At 37.0% G+C, this 23,190-nt stretch overlaps 1 protein-coding gene across 1 annotated transcript; it reads left to right on the forward strand.

The window, feature by feature from the left end:
- The first annotated feature begins 20,790 nt into the window (after positions 1–20,790).
- LOC122298595 lies at positions 20,791–22,532 on the forward strand. Its single transcript, XM_043108415.1, has 2 exons — positions 20,791–20,944; positions 21,920–22,532. Exons 1-2 carry the CDS (start codon positions 20,927–20,929, stop codon positions 22,328–22,330), a joined length of 429 nt encoding a protein of 142 aa, XP_042964349.1. The 5' UTR covers positions 20,791–20,926; the 3' UTR covers positions 22,331–22,532.
- Positions 22,533–23,190: the final 658 nt, after the last annotated feature.

Below are 23,190 nucleotides of genomic sequence, written 5' to 3' on the forward strand. Positions count from 1 at the left end.
CCCTTTTTTTGAAAAGGACACCTTTTAACAATACATGCCAAAAATTCCATTGATCCAGACATTACGATTTATTACATGTACACCATGGTCTCCCCTCAAGTCCATCCATACATCCTAGCTCTCTTCACCAGCTCTGCGCTCGGCGTGTATTATGACTAGGCATCCTTTAGCCCCCACCAGCGAGGGGCCACGATTCGTGTGAAGAGCGTTACCATCTTGATCGATCCCACTATTGCCCGATGATAGCCCAAGGGACGTCACTCAATTTATTATGCTCTTGAGTGACCAAAGGAACTCCATCGAGATAATGCACCATGTGGCTAGGGATCGTGATACGCACAAACCCACATGTTATAATCAGCACATACAGACCCAATTTCTAGTTCATACAACATGGCATAATACAGCATAGTTATATAATCAAAACAAATAACAATAGCAGAAACTGCGCAGATGCATGAGAAGAAGTATATTGGATGACATAGCAGATCATTCAACAAGCAAATACACAATACCACAACAATCACAATCATTCAGTTTCATAATTTCACAACCATAACTACACTTGTATTTCCATCCTTCATTTCTAGCCCAAGTCCCCAACCAACCACAACTATCGTATTATTTCCCAATGCTCCACTGGGCCCAAGGCCCAATGCAAAACCCAACCAAATTGCAGAAAAGTGTTAGTGGTAAAAATGTTATTATAATCCCAACGATTGCATTGGAAGATTACTTACAATACAGTCATGCAAATTTCTAGAAGATCGTGTGTGCGTCAGTCTACAAGTCCCTCAAAAATTAAAGGGTGAGCGTCATGAGGTGATGCCAAAAACAAGCAAAGCAGTGGCGGATCTGGGCAAGACAAAGGGCTTTTGGTGGGTTCTCACAAAGGGGATATCGAAACTAGGTTGCTTGTGGGTGGTTCAGAGAGATGCACTAGCGGAGCATAGCGGAGCAGAGGTGGGGATGGGCTATAGCTCTCGAGTTGGGAGAATTTGTGAGATAGAGATTGCGGAAAAGGTGAGGCAGGTGCTCGGGGTGGTTGCGCTGCCTTGAGAAGGCAGCTAAGGGCGACGTGATAAGACCCCAACAAAAATTGCCATAGGACAAGGTCCTAGACATGCGTGGACAACTGAGATTGGGCCACTTATGTGGTCAAGCCTAGCTTTGGAGGACTTTTCTAGGGGTCTAGTGCAAACCCTAGGGAGATTGAAGGAATGGCACGGGTCAATTGGAAGATGGCTCACATCTTTCCATTTGACTAAGCTATGGCTCATCCTTGATAGCCCATTGACACGGCTGTTGACATGCCCTGACAGCCCCACGGGCCTTGCCTTGACACTATCACTGATATGCCTTGATAGCCTCATGGGCCACCAACATGCCCAGCAACATCAGTATGTCCAGTAGCCCATCAGCACGCCCATAGGCCCCATGGCACGCCCCTAACAGCACCACCATCATGCCATGGCTCTTGCCTTGGCACATGCATGACAGCCCTACAGACATGCCATGGCACGCTCACACCATCCAATGCACGACTCCAGCCCGGGCCTTGCAGGAAAGGCCATTGGCATGCCCACCAGGCATGTCATCTAGCGTATGGCTCCAGCTCATGCCTTGTAGCCCCAGCACCCAGACCATCAGCTTGGGCCATGCATACTCATCACCCTAGCCACCAGCCAGGGCCATGCAGGACCAATGCCCAAGCCACCTATCTGGGCTTTGCAGCAGCACGGCACCACCATGTGCCCACCATTAGGCCTAGGCTTGGCACCATGCCAAGTCACGCACAGCGCCATGCCGTGCCCACCACTAGACCAATGCATGGCACCATGTCATGCCATGCAGTCATGCCATCTAGCAGACCCATGCGTGGCACCATACCATGCCTAGCAATGAGCCATGCACTACCCAAGACGTGCCAACCATCAAGCCATGCATGGCATCATGCCATGCACATCATGAGCCACCATGGCCCATCCATGGGTTGTGGCATGCCACGGGCCACCATGGCCCATCCATCACTATGTTATTGCTTTTAGTTTATTTATTTATTTAATTTATTTTGCTAGGGGCCTTTTGTGGGTTTCCAATTTGTAAGCTCTATAAATAGGACCCTTAGGCATTTCATTTGCATCTTTTATCATTTTTGGCATATTTTCCTTTGTGGAACTGTTCGGTGTGTTCTTGTGAACACTTTTGGTGCTTTTGCACTTGGGCTCTTTTAGGTGCAATTCATGAATCCCAAAGAGAAGATCATCACCTTGCAATTCATGAATAGGTAGTGATTCTTTTATCTTTTTCATCACCGTGCAATTCGTGAATTGGTGGTGAATTATTTATCAATCTTATGAGTATTTTCCTTTGTTCATTCAATTACCTATCTTTGTTCTTGTTTATTTTCCATTCAATCTTCATATCATCCATTTATCAATCTTTTTCATATTTCCGTTCTCTATTCAAAAATTCAAAAATACTTTTACATTCTTATATTTTCTAGTTGTTCATATTCTTTCTTGCATTTTCTCGCATATTAAACATAACCAAAGCCATATTATTCTTATTCTTGATTTCTCAAAATATCTACAAATACCAAAAAGAAAGTCTTCATCTTCCCTCGTTGAGTTGTTATCCTTTGTGTTCATATTGTTCATGGCTGTTCTTTGTATCCTTCCATCGTGTTCATTATTTCTCTAGTTTTAATCCATTATCCAAACACCACACGCATACCACCTTGTTTCTCATAGTCCATATTCGGACAACACTTCCCAAAGCACCTTCCTTTCATTTTCTACAAACCCTAGCCGCCCATCACTATCCATCTAGGGAATTCCTAAACTTTAGGATCCCAAATTGCCTTTCCCTTTCCTTTCTCCATTTTTGGTGATTGGTCTTACTCACCAAGTTTGATCCCTAAATTCTAGGAGACATCTTAAAATTTCTCAATCACCTTATCCCTCCATCCCATCTTGCTTTATCAAATCCCTTCATTCTAGGGATTACCCTAGAATCACTCAAACTTTAAAATCCCTCACTCCATTCTTGCCTTAGCCAAAATACCCTAATCCCTAAATCATTTCCTACATTTTAGGAACTCATCTTTCATCTTCCAATCCATCCAAATTCAAAATACATCCATTGCCTTAGTCAAACTCCAAGTTCTAAATAACTCCCATTGATCTTATCATTTAGGATCAAACCCTAGCCACCTTACCCATCATACAAACCCTATCTTCTATCTCCAAATCCCTACACTCTAGGAACAACACTAGACTCATTCAAACACCATCCAACTTCATCCTCTTACCATATTCAAATCGTACCTTCTTCATCTTATCTTAGCCAGTCCCTATAGTCAAGGAGCAACCATAAACTCTTTCAAACACCTTCCAAACCCTAGCAACTCATCCAAGACTCCAACCCTAATACATCAGTTCTCAATTTCGTAATCCCCTTTAGCCACCACTCAAAACCCTAGCTACACTTCACCATACCAACCCTAAACATCATCCAAGTGGTGCCAATATCAAGGGCAACCATCAAGTTGTTCCACATTGCATCAAACACACAAATTCAACACTTAGATCACCCGAACTCGTTATCATCATCAAATCCATCACTAAACACTATACCTTCATTAACTTAGGAACCCTTCATTGCCATATCCTAGCCGAGACCAAGCAAGACAACGAGGAACATTCAGTCATCATAAGGCGACGCGAGACCCATGGACCCCTAATGTTTGGCGACTAGACTGAGGTCCCCAACACGATGGCTCATGGTGGTGGGCTGTGAAAAATTCACCTAAAGCCTTTGGGTTCTAGGTCTAAGGGTGGAAAGCTCTAGATCTATGCTTAGAGAAGGCAAGGGAAGGATTTCTAAGATGCTTCGAAGGGGTGGAGAACTTAGCCTATTAATAGGCCGAGTTGGTGGTCTCTACCATTGCAGCAACAATTGCGATTAGGGGTGGTGGAAGGCGTAGGGTCTGCTAGAGACCCATGCTGGAATGCAAGCATTGGTCTCCAGCGGCGGTGATTCATTTCTGTGAATAAATTTGCCATGGGTTGCAGAGAGGAGGGGAGAAAAAGCTACGTTGTAGGCTCGCGGATGGGGGTTGCCAAGCGGTGGTGCAAGCCAGTGGTGAAGGGGCTCGCAGTAGTGGACATATGGCACGGGTTGGCTGGCTACAAGGGGGGGCGATGCAAGGGAGAGGGTCACGGGCTCAATAGAGTGAAGAAAAAGAAGAGAGAAAGAAAGAAGAAAAGAAAAGAAGAAGAAGAGGGGCCACATCGTAAGGGGAATAAGATGGAACCCTAAATGGCACCATTTAGGGCATAGGGGCTGGGCTCCCCTCATGCACACGATCGCTGGGCCAGGCGCGCACACACACCCTTGGCCCAACATAAGACACAATCAGCCACCAACACGAAGGCCTAAATGGAAAAAAGACCAAAACAAATAAAAAACAAGACAATGAAAATATAAAAAGAGCACATTTAAAAAAAAATACACGACGACTTAGTAATAATAAATTTAAATCAATAAAACCTAATAATAAAAATAATTTAAAATAAAGGAGCCGCCAACAAATAATAAATAATAAAAAGTATGAGAAAGGGACCTCACACGCACTTGGCAACCAATTACAGCCTCCCAATTATCTGACCAACCAACATCAGTGCCACAATCATCTCAATCATGAATCATGCAGCCTTCTCATCCATTGATGACAAGGAAAAAAAATTTTTGTTTCCATCCTAAGCTTTTCCCATATCATATGTATTAATCCACTAAATATCCTTTGCATGGGTTTCTTGCTGCAGCTACATGTACCAGTAGGGCCTCGATCTTTTTTTCTCAACCCCTCAAATACACGGAGTGAAAGCAAGCTATGCTTGACGAATTCAAGGCACTGTAGCCAAATGGCACATGGGCTTTATTGTCCTCGATCTAGCCACAAGTAGGTCTTTCAAGTAAAACACAAATATGATGCATGGTTCAGTACTAGACCGATTTTGGGAAGTGACACTATTATTGGTTTTAGATAGAAAAATGGTTAATAAGTATAAATACGAGTTGTGATTTTTAATTGATTGATATCATGTTTATGCTTAATTTTATAACTATGATTTAATGGGACAATATTTCCTCACATATATAGTCTATTTTTGATAATCTATTTTTCTTGTAATTTATTTTTGAGTGTTATTTCTTTCTTTTTATTTTTAGCTTAAATAAAATTCAAATGGGATCCGGTTGGAACTTTTGATCAAAAGTGCATATTAATTGAGAGGAATGAAAAGAAAGAAGCGATGTACTTGGACAGTTGAAAAATAAGACAAAATGAAGAATCAGTGGTTATTTTCTTCCTTTGATTATTCAAAATGCATGTGATCTTCATGGTTGAACGAAAATTACTGAGGCTTGAGAATTTTTGGTGGTGCAACATTAAAGTCATACAAAGGGGCTGAATTACGGCAAAAGTGAAAAGAGAAATGAATTTTCGGTAGAAGTGTGAATGTAATTGGGCGGCTGCTTGTTTGGCTTAACTTTCATCGGTTGGTGCAGCTAAATTTGATAGGCAAAGCAGAATAAAATAAATTTGGTGTCGGCTGGAATTAAGGTGAGGAACATGTGATTGATTGGAGGGCTACTTTTGAAGTGTGAAGACGTGCTTGAGTTTTCAACCAAGTGTGAGTTGGTTGTTGAAGATGGAATTCGGCTGGGTTAATTTTATTGAAGATGGAATTCGGCTGGTTAATTTGATTGGAGGAAGGGCAGCACCAACTTGAAGCAAAGAAGAGCCGTGTGGGAGTTTTCAACAAGGGAGACGTGCTGTTTTTTTGTGTGTGCTGAAATCAGAAATTGAGGGGAGATGTCCAGCTGTTTTAAACGAGAGACATCTGGACCTTTGGCTATTTATTACTCGATTAAAGGAATTGTGATTGGAGGAGGACCGACTAGAAGCACCTATATATATATATATATATATTGCTGGACGTAAATGAGGAGGGTAGCAATCGGTGGGTGTAGGATTTGAGGGACAGGTTACATGGGGGATAGAGAGGAGTTGAGGTGTGTTGGTCATGAGTAGAGAGGGAGAGAAGAGATAGTTGTGTCGGTGCAGATTATTCCTCTATGAGTTAAGAGTCGGTCAGTGCATAATTGAATAGGTGAGAGGTGATTTGCTGGAGTTAAAGGTTGGAGAGAGGGAGAGTGAGACGTGGGAAGAGATATAGAGAGAATTACGTAAAGGTGATTAGCTGGAGTTAAAGGGAGACGGCTGGAATTATTTTTTCTTGGAGGAGTGTAGTCGGTTTGATGTAAGTGAGGTGGAGTTTGCTAAGAGTAAAGACCCATTGAATCCGTCGGTCCTAAGCAAGTAAAAAGAGAGAAAAGTCATGATGGCCAGACCATTAGTCGGTGGGGATTTATTTTTCTTGATGAAGGAGGTGTTGTGCTGGAATGAGGGACCAGTCGGTGGGTGCAAGAGTTGAGAGAAAAGTGTAGGAATCGGTTTAAGGTGAGAAGAGAAAGAATTAAGAGAGGTCGGTTGGAATTTTCTGGGGTTGAAAAGAAATAGGTGGAGCTATTTAATTGGTTGGGATTTATCTTGGTTGATGGTAGAAGGAAGGAATCGGTGAAGAGAGGGGGTTGAAGGGGAGTTCTTGCCCAGCCTTGCTAGCTTCATTTCTATTTTCTGCAGTTGAACAATGACGTGGATTTTATTCTCTCAATATCAACTGGATTCCAAATTCTGTTATTTCTAAATTGTTGCCTAGTATTTCTTGTATTTCATTTTAGTTTTCTAATGAATAATATTTATATGATTTCTATAGCACGTATAATAAATATGATTGACTAAATTTCCATACTAAGGTTAGAGGTAAAGTTTAATGATTTAAATATTGTTTTCGAATCCACGTAAAATTTATTCTGCGAGCTTGATCGATTGAAGGATTTTATTGGATATTTTGATTATCTATATACTCATCTTGATTCATTGTGATTTCCGAATACAGTGAATGCTTGAAAAATCCCTGTGGTATTCAAATTGATTTGTGAATGTTTTAATCATCAATCGTTCACGCTCAATCATAAGCGACTATTTTTCTTGATCTTAAATGCTAAATCTTCCAATTAAACGGAATCATTATTCTAATTTAATTGAAGTAAATCGATCGGAAACAATATCATAAATTATTAAACGGATCCTTGAAACCTTAGTCTTTCTCCATATTAATTCATTTTATCATTTTAGTTTGATTCAGTTATTTTATCAAATTTCATTTGATTGCACGTTTCTTTTAGTAATTTCGTTTCATTGTCTGAATTTATTTTCTTTATCACAAAAGTCAATCTCTGTGGATTCGATCCTGTAAGATACTACAACACCTGTATATTTGCAGGTAAAACTGTACTAAATTTTTGGTTTATTAATTTAAGTCAGAATTTAGGCGCAACATAAATCACTAAACAATTAGCTTGTACAGTTTATTAATTGATCATGATGTAATTTTCTCAACGTCAAATTCATATGATCAGTTTCATTTTCTTAATGGTCGGTCACATATATTAACTTCTAACAGAAAAGATGCAGGCGCATCGGGTGGCTGTCATATTCGTACCTCGTGCGCATGCATGCATGCATTCTTCTTTGTCTCAAAACCGGGATCAAGTCTTTTGTTTTTTACGTGTCTCTCTGTCGTTGTCTCACTAAACCTTCTTTCCTGGCAGTTTCTTCGTCTGTTAAGATTTGATCGTCGACATCATGTCAGGTCGCTTAATTTTTAGTCATCTCAATCGCTATAGTACTCGAACTTTGAATGTAAAGTGTCAAGTACTACTTTTGTTGAAAATTTGTGCAATTTTAATAATTTGGAGTGCAAAGTGTAAAACTTGTAATAATTAGAAATTCCTACAAAAAACTAAAGAAATAAAGGGTCACGGTTGCGACTTAAATCATTTGAATAAAAAAAGAAAGACCAAGCGAATTGTCATTTAAGATTAACGCAAGTTCATAGAAGACGCGTTCGACGTTCATAACTAGCTCCTGCATGCATGCATGCATTCTTCTTTGTCTCAAAACGGGACCAAGTCCTTTTTTTTCTTTTTTTCTTTTTTGTCTTTTTGTTTTTTACGTGTCTCGGATTTTCTTCCTCCTGTTTAGATTTTTAGTCATCTCAATCGCTATAAATTAAACTTGAACTTAAATGCAAAGTGTCAAGTACTTTTTCTGAAAAATTGTGAAATTTTAATAATTTGGAGTGTGATATCCCTTTTTACGTGTGTTTTTATTGAATGAGTATTTTAATTAAATTAAAATATTGGTTCTTTTATTTTAAATTATCATATTTTAATTAGATTTATTTAATTGTGAAATTTATTTTGTAGAACTTTTTTAATATTAATTATTGTTTTGAGTTTAAATTGATGTTTAATTTATTTTAGTTTGTTTTCGGATTTAAAATTTTGTTGTTAGTATTTACTAGTTATTTATTATATTTTAGTTAGATGTGGTGTTTAAATTATTTTATTCGTTTTATAACTTTTAAAGTTGTTTTTATCGGATCAGTTTCTAGACTCCAGAGGTGAGGACTAGACCTCATTTCTTTTCCCATCTTTTCTTTTTCTCTTTTTGTTTTTCTCCTTTCTCTTTCTTCTCTCTTTTTCTCTCTTTTTCTTCTTTTTTCCTCCGGTTTTCCTCCCGCACGCACGTAATGGATCACTTGTACGTTGGAATGATTATTGGTTTTGACTAAGGATGCTTGAGATCAACACGTGATAGTGGTGAGTTGATTGGAGTGTTCAGTCAAAGCGTGTTACTCAATGGAATGTTGGTTGGCAATAATTGTTATGGTTACCTTCAGGAATTAGTTGGGAATTGAGGTCGTATAGGAATATAAATTTCTGGAGGCTACACTCTACTTTGGAGATCGAGTATCCAATTGGAAGAATTATGAACATTGTTATTAATTTGGAAAGATATTGTTGGGTTGTCATGTGTGGTGTATAATAAAATCTTGAAAGTTGAAACTTAGGCATCAACGGTGGGTAGCATAACTATATGTATGAGGTAATAAAGCATTAGGATCCAAGAGTGTTGTTCAATAGTTTTTGATGGATTGAAGATTTAAATAGTATGGCCTATCTTAAGGTTTATTTGTGATGTGCGATTGAAGGAATTAGAAGTTTTAATACTAGAGTTTTGAGGGTACAAGCATGTGGTGAATTATCAAGAGCGTTTCGATTATGTCTAGGTGGGGGTCAATGGTAGTTTATAGTGAGTTTAGTCTCCGCTAGATTAGATGATATTCAGAATATAGGTAATGAGTTTGAAAGTGTGGGTTGTCGGATAGAAGTTATAGGCGCTCTTGTTAGTTGGCCCGGAAGAACTTGAGCCTTTTTGGATATGTTCCTTATTTTTTAAAAGAGACAAGTGTATTTTGGGATGATATTATGTGTTTTCAATTTCGGGCATTGAGGTTGATTAGTATTCATTTCTGTCATCAGTCAATGGATGTATTTTTGCGGAATGTTGATTTTAATTAAGGCAGCAAGAGCCAAATGAGGAGTGAGTGATAATTCATGGTTTTTGGAAGTATATTATTTTCTATTGAAGTGTGGCAAAAGATTTTCTTGTTTTCAGGTGTTGAGTTAGCTTGTACTGTTGATTTATGAGGACATAGTCTTTTTGCATTTTGGCAAGTTATCAGAGTGCACACGGAAGCATGATTTTTGGAGATAATTAGGTATTCAAAGTTTGTGCTAATTTTGAGGAATTAGTAGTGATTCAAAATTTTAATGGAAGATTAATTGAAATTTTAATGGAAGATTAATCTTTTGGTTTTGCAATTTATGCTTATTGATGGTTTACTTCAGAAGTGACTAATAGGTTACCAACTTGTGGAATACAATAGAGGTTTAGAAGTTTTTTTTTTTTTTAAGCATAGGAGTCGATCGAGATTAACACAATTTATGGTATGAAGATAATAACTATTGAAATTTACTGGGTGTTGTATTAAGGTTCTTGTGGAAGTGGAGATTTCAGTTTACATAGTCGCCACGTGATGGTCACTGAGAGACTAGTGCAGGAATGATGGAATTGCTTATAGGAGTAGACATGAGAGAGAGAAATATCCTTAATTGTTTGGGTGTTAATAATGGTATGTTTCTCCCAAATGTGTTCAGAGTTGTATCTTGTATCCTGCTTTGGCAATGATGTTTGACCTTACAAATTTCGAGGATGAAATTTATTTTAAGGGGGGAGGATGTGATACCCCATTTTTACGTGTCTTTTTATTGAAGGAGTATTTTAATTTAATAAAAATATTGGTTCTTTTATTTTAAATTATAGTATTTTAATTGGATTTATTTAGTTGTGAAATTTATTTTATAGAGCTTTCTTAATATTGATTATTGTTTTGATTTTAAATTGTTGTTATATTTATTTTAGTTTGTTTTTGGATTTAAAATTTTGTTGTTGGTATTTACTAGTTATTTATTATATTTTTACTAGATGTGGTGTTTAAATTATTTTATTCGTTTTATAACTTTTAAAGTTGTTTTCGTCAAATCAGTTTCTGGACTCCAGAGGTGAGGACTGGATCTCATTTTTTTTTTCCCATCTTTTCTTTTTCTCTTTTTCTTTTTCTCCTTTCTCTTTCTCCTTTCTCTTTCTTCTCTCTTTTTCTTTCTTTTTCTTCTTTTTTCCTCTAGTTTTCCTCCCTTGCGCACGAAGCCTCTCTCTCCTCCATTTTCGCCGTTTGCCTTCAACAGCCCAGAATCGTCCAATACCGCTGCCGTGTACTACACCACCCACCCAGATTTCTTCCCCTCCAACCAGTGAATATCCCCACCAAATTTCACCTCCATCTGAGCCACCGTTAACCGCTACGAGCTCCTCCAAGTCGCATGACTTTGGGGCCATTTCGCCTCCATCGTTCCACCTCTGGCCACCATCTCTTCATAGCGTCATCATCGATCTCTTGCCGTCCTAAACCACCCATTTTCAGCTCCGATCCATTGCCGGAGCATCCCACATGACCACACTTTTCGTTTTGGATTTTTTGGCCTTCCACCGCCATTTCCTCCGCCACCCACGGCCAACCCTCACTTCCACTGGCTTCATAAACACCTCTAAACCATTTCCTATCAATCTCAAGTCTTGGTTCATCCCCATTCAAAAGTGGGTATTTTACAACCCACGGCCACAGTGTTTTTACACTGTTACGTTGTTTTTTCTTCACTCTTTTCAGCTCGTTGATCCTTTAAAAATTATTATATAGCGCTGTAAGTATTTTCCAAACTTCATTTTAGATTTAAATATATTATTGCTTTAACAATAATTTTGTGACTGATTGGTTATTCCAGACTGAGTCTAAAGAGTCGGGGGTTGGGGGTCGGTTGGATTTGAGGATGGAGTTATTTGGTTTTTGTTGATGTTGAGTTATGTTGGATAAATTTTTTCTTGAGGTTTGCATTGCATGGTTCATACATGTGCATGTGTTAAATTGAGAAAAACTGGTTTTATAAGTGTAAATGGATTTTCGGGTGCGTGTGTATCACGACCCCAAGTCGGGATGGGGTATTATCTCGGTGGAGCTACTCTAGTCACTTGGGAGTGGATAATACTGAGTGACATCCCATTGGTTGTCGCTGGGCGACGACCGGATCGCACGATACAGTAACGCTGTCGTGTCGACTCCGTGGTCCCTCGGTTGGCGGGGTCTAGAGGATGGCCTAGTTCAGGTACGCGCTGGGCGCGATACTGGGTATCGCTCGTTTAGGTGTCATATGCGTAGTCATTATCTGCGGTGTGGCACAGGAGCCAGAATGTGCAGATAATCTCTAGGGGAGATCATGGTGCATGCATTAATTTGGAACTGGTTTTGGATACTGGATATATATAGACCATTTTCTGGGAAAATGTCGAGATTTTTATGAGGTTATTGTGATTAATTTTCTGGAAAAATGGTGGTTTTCTTGGTTTGGGCCATTATCTGGGATATTGGCAAGGACTTGTTTTAAAGGATATGTTTTGGGCCAAAATGGGATTTTGGGCGTACGTGGAAAATTGTGGATTTTGGGACATGTACATTCAACATATTTTCATCTATATTGTTGAGTGTAATATAGTTTTATCTTATGGCGTTTAAATTATTACTTACCTGCGGCACTATTTTGATACCATAGATTTTGATGCAGAGGTTGAGAAGAAGGAGGCTGAACCCGAGGAGGCGGTTTCGCGAGAGTATTGACTTGGAGTTTTTTATGTTAAAAATTATCTCTACTAGTTTTTATGTCTTGTAATTTGGTTTTGAAACAATATTTGAGACTTGTAATATTTTATTATATGTGATTTAAGCGGGTTTGTATTTAAACAAAATTCTGATACTTAGTTGTAAGACTTTTACTATCCACTGTGTGGTTTTATTGTACACTTGTTGCGTATACACACACTTGGCACTTGGCGATGGGATGTGTGACCCGTGTTGTCATCATCCCGACACCTCGGTTTCCACATGTCTGTACGTGAGAGTTGGGGGTGTCACAGGTGGTATCAGAGTAGTTTGGCTCTGAGTAAAACCATATGTCCCATAGATGGAGTATCAGAAAGTTTTAAAAGGTTGAGTTGAAATTATTTTATTTATTCAAGTTGAATTGTTTTAATTTAATTTGATTCTATTTTTTTTATTTGAAATTAATTTATTAAATTTGAATTTATTTGATTTAATTCCATTTGATTTGGTTTGGTTTGGTTTATTTGATCTTATTTAAATTGTAAGTATGTTGTTTTATTTGTTTTATTTATTTCAATCTATGTTATTTTATTTAATTGATTTATTCCTAATTTTATTTATTTTGTTTTAATTTATTTTGATTTGTTTTGTTCGGAGTTGAAAGTGGGGTTAAGGGTTACGCTAAAGTAGGAAGGTGGTATAATCGAGAATACTATTATTAGGCATGAACATTTAGTGTAGTTGGCTTGAATTCTTAGCGATGTGGTTTGCTTTTATGATGTTGAGGTCTGAAGGGAATATCATGGTTTAGGCAATCTTTGTAAAGTAGGAACTCACGTCGCAGTGAGGAGGGGAAATAGCTTTAAGTCGTTTAAGATGATCGAAGTCTTAGGTTTTGTAAAATTTATGTAATAAGGCTATAGAATAGGAGAGTATAGGTTCAATGAACTTTAAGGATAGGTTTAAGAGAATTTTATCTAAGGTTTGAGGCTTTATAGATTTTAGGAAATAAGATTATGGTAATTAAGGTGTTAGGTTTGACAAGCTTTGGAGGAAATAATTAAATTTCAAGTTTTAGATTTCGTTGATTCGGATGAGCAAATTGGTGGCAATTAATAGGGCTTTAGAATTTAAAAGTATTTAAGGTAAATGTTTTGGATTAAGACCATCAATCTTGAGGATTTCAGAAAATGATTTAGTATTGATTGAGCTGAATTATTACATTTTCAATGCTTTTGGAACCAATATATATTAATTCTTTCATTACTTTATCATTGGTTTTATATGGAAAAATGAATAAATCAAAGTTGTAATTTTAATTGATTAAAAGCATGAATTTCTGCTCTATTTTTATCAACTGTTGATTAATATGGATTAAGGTATAATTCACTCGAGCGGCCGCTTCTGGTCGCTCGAGCGAAGTCAGGCAGATTCAAACGCTCGACTTCCGCTCGATAGTGGGCTCGAGCGAGTTTTGGGAAAATAGATCGCTCGAGCGGAGGCATTTGGCCTCTCGAGCGAATTCAGGTAGAGTCAAACGCTCGATGTTCGCTCGACAGGCCGCTCGAGCGAACTTAGGCAGAGTCGAACGCTCGATGTTGGCTCGACACTCCGCTCGAGCGAATATCACATTTTTACAGATCAGGGTTTATTCCGCCGTCAGAGTATATATATGTTTTCTTTACATCTTAGGACGACACTTGGCTGGAAAAACTCGGTTTTGGGTAGAGAAACACTTAGAATTCATTTTTTCATTAATTTTCATTCAGATTCGGAGAGGAGGATTCATACAATTGATCACTCACTCACACTGCAGCAGATTGAAGAACTCCTTGAGGGGTCCAATTGCCACTGCAGCTCAGCCTCCTCCACCGCTTCGAATCTTCATCTCCATTCAACTGGCTTGATCTTTTCAATTCCCTACTTGCTATTTCATTTCAGTTTTGAGATTCTGAATTATTTTAGAGAATTTTGATTTAGACGTTTGAATAATTTATTTGTTATTCATTTAATTCGTGTTATTTATTTTTATCGTTTCGTTAAGCTTTCAGTTTAGTAGTGATTACAATTACGGTGGTTTAATTTGAGAATTTGTGATTTGAATATAATGATGAACCCTAGAACATTGAATTTGGGGTTTTTCAATTTTCAGTGCATGTTTTGTCAATTACTTCCTAATTTAGTTTAATCCTTAATTTAGTTTTATTAATTTCTGCGTTTAATCTATTAGTCATTTACATTCCAATCCGACTATCAAAATCTAAAAACATGAATCTAGTCCATGACTAGTGTCCTCTCCCATCCTTTGCACATACCATCATCTTATTTTCTCTTTGTGAAGTTTTTCATCCTTTTCAACGAGTTTATTTTTAATCAACTTTCCCTGAGAAGACGATCTAGGAATTTATTCCTAATTATTACACGACATCCTCCTACCCTTGAGATAGCTTTAGTGCTATTCATTTTTGAGTGATTCAAGTATCCATTAATGTTTTAGATTTTGAAAGCTTTGTGAGTCGATTGTTCTATTATGGGTGTAAGTTCATTGATCTTAGAAATTCTAGAAGATGATTCTTATTTGATTTAAGGTTTTAGAATTACAGACTTGAAGGACCAAATTATAATAAGAGTTGAGTTTTTAGTTTTACAGACTTGGTGTGCTAGCTTGATCTACTCTGGGGAGTGATTAGTTTGCAACCATTAAAATCGAGTTGATCAGAGTTGAGTTATTGATATAAAACTCCTAACGGAGAAGATGGCGCACGGCCTGGTGGGCTAGGTCAGTACTGTCCAATATTGATCCCACCTCCATTTACTTATTTGAAGTCACCGCCCACCTCAGCTGCCTCCCTCACGCTTGCGAGCCTCCACTGTCAAACCCAGCCTTCCCCTTGCGGCCACCTTCTCCAGCGCCCCGCCAAGGAAACCCACAGGTTTTCCTCCTTCCACAACTGCCAACCCCTCCTCAAGCCACCTCCAAGCCATCAGCAGCTCATACCTTCACCAGCGGTCCTTCTCTCCACTGAACCCAGCCTCTATCTCATCGCCGACCATTCCCACACACACAATGAGATGCAGAGGTTTAAACAACCCAGTGCCGTTGTGCACCACTGCACCATGTCACCATCACTACTATCAGTTCCCCTTCCACCGGTGACCTCCCCTAGCCGATCTCATGCCCCACCGTGACCCCTAGCCACACACTCCCTCTCACTCTCTCACAACCTCTCTCCACTTTTCATGGCCGATCTCCATTGTGCAGTGCCACCCACGGCCACCAGCCACCAACCCGAACCACCCATGACCCCTCTAACTCCTGAATACTCAACCATGACCTCCCTGTAGGTCCCCCTCCATTTTTCCTGTTTTAGACCCACGATCAGCCCCTTAAAACAGTGGCTCTGCCGCTACTTCTCCACTTTCAACATCACCCATGAACTTGCCCGCCCTTGATCTTTCAGAAATTACCTTTTAGTGCTGTAAGTAATTTTTCAAATACCTTTTGAGATTTAAATATATTTTGCACTAACAATTCTTTGTTATCTGGGTGGTTTTGCCAGACATTGAGTCCGAAGAGTTTTGAGGTCGGTTGGATTGGAGGATGGAGTTGCGTGTGAGGTTGGTTTGTGCTTGGTATTTTTATGTCTTTCTTGGGTTCATGTTATACATTGCATAATTGAGTGCATGTTCATGTATATATTTGAGTTCATGAAGGGGTATTATCTCGATGGAACTCCTCTGGTTACTCGGAAGAGTAATATACTGAGTGAGGTCCTTGGGATGGTAATGCTCTCGTGCCGACTCTGTGGCCCCTCTGCTGGTGGGGTCTAGAGGATGCTTGGCCACGAACGTGCTGGGCGGGAAAATGGGTATCGCTTGTTATAAAGTCACACGCACAGTCATTACCCGTGGTGTGGAGAAGTGAGCCAGGGTGTGTGGATGATCCCTAAGGAAGATCATGGTGCATACGATTTAAAATTAGATAATTGATTTTGATAAATGGATTTATGCGAACCATTTTTTAGGAAAATGATGGATTTTTATACTGGTTCATTTTCTCAAAAAATGGCGGATGATATTTTTATGGACCTGGTTTGGGCCAAAATGAGATTTTGGCGTGTGTTGAAAAATAATCATTTTTAGGAAAAATGATTTTTAGGTCTCATGCATATTTCATCGTTGTTGGTTACATTAATGTATTTTTATCTCTTGGGCTATTGGTCTATTACTTACCTACGGTACTGTTTCTTGATATTGTAGATTTTGATACAGATGAGAAAGCAGAGCCTGAGGATGCAGCTCCACCGTAGGAGTGATCGGGGATCACTTTCTCATGTTTTGGGATTTATTTCCCCTTTTTAGGTATTGTATTTTGGTTTTATTATGTTTTTATTAGACAAATGTAATATTTTTTGAAATGCTTGTATTTAAGCAAATTTTGTGTTTAACAATTCTGGTACTTAGTTGATTGACTTTAACTTATTTGTTGCGTCTTTTGTCTTACACATGTTGCATGTGCACACACTTAGCCTTTGTCATTGGGGTGCGTGACCCATGTTGTTATCATCCTAACGTCTCAATCTTTGCATTTTCGTACGTGAAAAGTTGGGGGCATCACATCCTAAACCTCAAAGGGGAAACCAATCTAGCACTGGTTCTATTGCTCTAACTCACCCAAAAGATCCAAATTTGAGCTCCACATGACTCCAAGTGAGGAATGGGAGAGAGTAGTGTGTATGTCTGGAAAAGCATACTCATAAAAGAGAAGGGAGTGATCAAGAAAATGTGTAAAATATAAAGAAAAATGAGGGGCAACATTTGGCTTGGCAGTGCCAACTCATGAAGAAAGAGAGAGCACATATTTGAGAGAAAGGGGGAAACTGGAGAAGAGAAAAGGAAAATTAGGGTTTTAAAGGGTATTTAATTATGTTACATTTTACAAGAAAAGTAGGACCATTGCTAATGTTATACTCATTATTTGCAATGACACTTTCGTTCAATTTTCCACTTATTTGCAAGGATTTAATTTTTCGTGGGAAAAACTTGTTATTTGCGAGGAGATGAAAATACCATTCCAAATACTCATTGTTTGCAAAAATGGTAAAACTTGTTATTTGCGAGGAAATGAAAAACTATTACAAATACTCATTATTTGCAACGACATTTTCATTGAAATTACACACTTATTTGCAAGGATTTAATTTTTCATTTGGAAAACTTGTTACTTCGTGGAAATAAAAAGTAACTGCAAATACTCATTATCTGCAAAAATAGAAAAACTTGTTATTTGCAAGGAAAATGAAAAAACCGTTGCAATACTCATTATTTGCAATGACACTTTCATTGCAATTATACACTTATTTGCAAGTATTTATTTTTTTGTTGGGAAAACTTGCTATTTGCAAGAAAATAAAAAAAAAAAAAAAAAAAAAAAAAAAAACCATTTCAAATACTCCTTATTTGCAAAAATGTGAAAATTTGTTACTTGCAAGAAAATAAAAAAAACCGTTGCAAATTATTAATTATTTGCAACGTTCGACAACTTCGTTACAGTTACACTCTTGTTTGCACGGATTTAACATTTCATTGAAAACTTGTTATTTGCCTAGTACTATTATTTGCAACAACCCTTATTTCATTGCAATTAAGTAATAGTAATGAATTTTCATTCGTTGTGAATAAGAATATACACGTATTACCATTTGCAACGAATTTTATTCATTGGAAATGCGTGTTTTTATTTGAAAAGGCCATTTTCATTGTAAAAGATCATATTGTTGGCAATAATATTCTGTCAACTGTAATCATTGCAAATGAAAAATACCAATAAGAATAACAATGAAAAAAAGTTTCATTGTAAATGCAACTATTTACAACCAAATATTTTAAATCATTAATGCAAATGATGCATTATTAGCAATAAAAAAAAATATAGGTCGCAAAAAGTCATTTATGTTGTAGATGTGCATGCATGCATCAACTTGAAATAATCTTTAAAAAATCACTGTGTTACAAGAGTACCATATATGCATTCATAGGTGAAAATTCAATGGTCCACTCAAATATGTTTTGGTAAACATTTCATGTATGAACGTATTGTTTTAAACTGTTATATATAGAAGCGGTTTTGGTGTTTTTTTTTTTCCCCATGGAAATGGAAGCGAATAATTATAATAATCAGATACACTCCCTATATATATGAGAATCTTCTTAGGTATTATCTCATTACCCAAACATAGGTAAGGTTGTTTGCCAGGCAAGTGATCATCATTTACTCTCAATCATAGAAAAGGCCAAGAAATGTTTAAGAGCCATCTACGTGGATAAATTGTCTTCGCAATATATGGGCGTGGTCGACATATATATAATATACGTTATTGTCGATCTTAAGTTGATCTTTAGCAAGTCAACGAGTGATTGACGTAAAAATCACTAAACTATTGGCTTGTTCAGTTTATTAATTGATCATGATGTAATTTTCTCAAAGTCAAATTCAAATGATCAGTTTATTTTCTTAATGGTCGGTCACTGCACATATATTAACTTCTAACGGAAAAGATCCAGGCGCATCGGGTGGCTGTCATATTCGTACCTCCTGCGTGCATGCATGCATTCTTCTTTGTCTCAAAACCGGGATCAAGTCTTTTGTTTTTTACCTGTCTCTCTGTCGTTGTCGCACTAAACCTTCTTTCCTGGCAGTTTCTTCGTCTGTTAAGATTTGGTCGTCGAAATCGTGTCAAGTCCCTTAATTTTTAGTCGTCTCAATCGCTATAGTACTGGAACTTGAATGTAAAGTGTCAAGTACTTTTGTTCAAAATTTGTGCAATTTTAGTAATTTTGAGTGCAAACTGTAAAACTTGTAATAATTAGAAATTCCTCCAAAAATAAATAAATAAAGGGTCACGGTTGCGACTAATTTAAAAAAATAAAGACCAAGTGAATTGTCATTTAAGATTAACGCAAGTTCATAGAAGACGTTCGTTCGACGTTCATACCTCCTGCATGCATGTATGCATTCTTCTTAATTTGTCTCAAATCCGGGACCAAGTCTTCTTCTTCTTTTTTTTTAACAAGTTTCTCGGATCTATCGACATTGTCTCACTAAACCTTCTTTCCTGGGAGTTTCTTCTCCTGTTAAGATTTGATCGCAAAATCTCGTGTCAAGTCACTTAATTTTTAGTCATCTCAATCGCTATAAATTACACTCGAACTTAAATTTAAAGTGTCAAGTACTTCTGCGGAAAAATTGTGAAATTTTAATAATTTGGAGTGCAAAGTGTAAAACTTGTAATAGTTCAAGAGTGCAAAGCACTATTTTCTAACATTAATATAACTACAACAGAAACTGCTTCTTACGTGTAAATATTAATTTGAATATGATAGCCAACATGCATACATATGACATATGACATCTGTGGCCAGCATACTACATATGACATCATTATTTGCAAAAATGGGAAAACTTATTATTTGAAAGGGAATGAAAAGCTATTGCAAATACACATTATTTGCAATGACACATTCATTACAATTACACGCTTATTTGCAATGATTTAATTTTTTTATTAGGAAAACTTGTTATTTGCGAGGAAATGTAAAACTGTTGCAAATACTCATTATTTGCAACGACACTTTTGTTGAAATTACACAATTATTTGAATTTTGCAAGGAGTTAATTTTTCGTTGGGAAAGCTTGTTATTTACAAGGAAATAAAAACGAGGAAAACAGCTTGTTATTTGAGAGGAAATGAAGAACCGTTGCAAATATTCATTATTTGCAATGACACATTCGTTATAATTACACATTAATTTGCAAGGATTTAATTTTTTAGAAGAAAAACTTGTTATTTGCAAGGAAATGAAAAACCGTTGCAAGTACTTATTATTATTTGCAAAATGGGAAAACTTATTGTTTGTGAGGAAATGAAAAGCCGTTGCAAGTACTCATTATTTTGCAACGACATTGTCGTTGCAATTATACACTTATTTGCAAGGAATTAGTTTTTCATTGGGAAAATTTGGTATTTGTGAGAAAATCAAAAAACGGTTGCAAATATCTCATTATTTGCAAAAATGGAAAAACTACTTGTTATTTGCAAGAAAATGAAAAACCGTTGCAAATATTCAATTATTTGCATTGACACTGTCATTGCAATTACACTCTTGCTTGCAAAGATTTAACTTTTCGTTAAAAACTTGTTATTATTTGCCTAGTGCTATTATTTGCAACAACACTTATTTTGTTGCAATTAAGTAATACTAATGAATTTTGTTTACTAGCAAATAAGAATATACATTAATTTCCATGTGCAACGAATTTTATTTCTTGGAAAGGTGTGTTTTTATTTGTAAATGCCATTTTCATTGTAAAAAATATCGTTGGCAATAACAACGGGAATGGTAATGATTAGGTAATAACTAAGTAATGATTAAGTAAAAAAGTTGAAGATCAATTAAAATTATAAAGTATTTGTATTTGAATTACATTTAAGAAGAAAATAAAATGAGACGAAACCATCCCATCTTCCAAACAACCCTGGCCTTATCCTACTTCTGAAAACTATAAATAAGCCATATGCCCTTGTATAAAGTTCACAAGTAACATTTCTCTTGATCTTGATCAGTACTAAACCAAAGAATTTCCAACTATTCGTGCTGTGTACGTAGTAGACTATACTATGGCTGCAAATCATGAGGTGAGATAGCTGCATGCAAATTTGAAACCATAGACATGAACCTGACGAGCAACTGATGATCTCTCCTTCGATCTCACCCTATTTCGTTTCTCAAACCTCATCATGAGTTCTTCCCCAAAAGCTCTCGCGCTTAATTTGTAGTTGCCATGCAATCATTAATTGATACGTATTAATGTTTTTTCCTCAATTTCTTTTTTTCCAATGTTCATTTCATGTTATCATTTATCTTGTGTCATGAGCTTGTGGTGCTGTTTTCAGCTTATATATGTTAGTATTTAGGCCATCACATGCAGGCACTAGGAAATTCGATTTCACACTAGCTAATTCAAATGCATGATGTGCGTATGTAAATTATTAATTATCAAGAAAATGATTTAGCCTTTTGGGTGCCAATTGTACACACCTCAACAACAGTATATGTTCATGCGTGCAATCTCCGGTACTTATATATCCTAAAAAAGCTAAAACATTTCATTGTTCTTACCACTCCACCTCATGTGTGGTTTAGGTTTCCCTTTAATAAAGAGCTAGTCCATATATGCACACACCATGGAGAATGTTTAATTAAATGAGTACAAGAAAAACGTGTTTTTGTGACTATTATTTTGCAACCAAAATGACTATTTCCGCTCGTTTTCGTAGGAAATAGTCATTTTGGTTATAAAATAATGATCACAAAAACCAGTTCTCTTGTAGTTAATGGAGTGAAGGATAAAGTTTTTAATACCATGTGAAATCACCACTTGTACCTTCTAAAAGTATAAGCTAATGCAAATAGATAGATTCAATTATTTATATTATATTTTTTACAACCCCATTATAAACAGGCAAGACTAGGACATTTGCTCTCATACCATATTGTAAAATTATTTTTCCTTAAAATTGAAGTGTTTGCAAGAGAAGTTTTTACCAAAGTTTATGATCTGCATTAAAAAAAATGGAGGATTGATATTATATCTTCTTCAATCAAATCAGAATTGCATTTTGTTCTACGGAGGCTCCAACGTCGACTGGGTGAGCAGATTTACTGCGACAGCAAATAGGGTGGCTCAACATCGGGTCCTTCAACAACATGCGCTCAACATTTCCGTAACTGTTCTTGCGGTTGGACCAGACAACATAGGAGTGGTTCGACAGCAATTACCGACAAGGTACGCAGATGGGAGGCTAGTAGATGCTAACGACATATGCCAAAGTTTGTTAAATAATCAGAGCGGATCATGGGTTGTGCTGAGACAGGGAAATGTCATATTGCTCTCTGATGATGGGGGAATAATGCTGCAAGTCATGGAGAATTTTGATCAGCAGGAGCGCTGGATGCGTGACCTACGACGGCAAGGCGGCTTCGGAGGTAGTTTCATGAATTTCCATCGACGCCTTAATTAGTTACTTTCGTTGACGGGTGCTACATATGAATGGACTGCATGCAGCACTTACGTACCAAATAAAGATGGAAAGATGTAGTCGTATCTAAGTTTAATTATGTGTATCTTGTCTGCATGCCACTGGCAAGTACGTACGTATGATATATGCAATAAATCTGTGATGTCGTTCGCGTTGGGATCAATTTCTTTATAATTTAGTTTGTCTGGAGTCATGTATTAATAATTTGTACTGTTATCTTATATAATAATAATCTAGTCTATGAGTTTTAATTTATCCTGAGATTCTATATATACGGAAGCTGATCAAATAAATCATCACTCCTGATCATATATATATATATATATATATAAGAAATTAAGCATTTTACGCAGTTTGACATTAATTTTTCATGAGAGAGCCCCCGCTGGCTTTCGAAAACTCTAGATCAATTTCTTTGAAACACGCCCAACTCATTTTCTTGGCTTGGAGTATATATATATATATATATATATATTGATCAATTGGATCATGATGGTCTATTATTCTGAATTAAATAAACATTATTTAATCAATATAGACTAGAAATAGGACGAGATATATATAATAATACAACTATTTAATTATATAAAGTCATATGTATAATAGAAATGGGATTATTTAAGTTTTAGTATGAAGGGGTCAAAATTAAAGAATTGTGAGACACTACAAAAAAAAAAAAAGGAGTAGATTAGGCTATTTTTATTTCTGGCGACACTAAAATCGCCGGAAATAGTCACGAGGCTGATACTGATGCCATTCTGTTCCTCTGCGTGGATGATATAATTGTGACTGGTACTCATCTATCCTTTACCTTACTTGATCAACTCCTTGAAGACCAATTT

Source organism: Carya illinoinensis, chromosome 16 (assembly GCF_018687715.1).
Source record: "Carya illinoinensis cultivar Pawnee chromosome 16, C.illinoinensisPawnee_v1, whole genome shotgun sequence".
Taxonomy (NCBI): domain Eukaryota; kingdom Viridiplantae; phylum Streptophyta; class Magnoliopsida; order Fagales; family Juglandaceae; genus Carya; species Carya illinoinensis.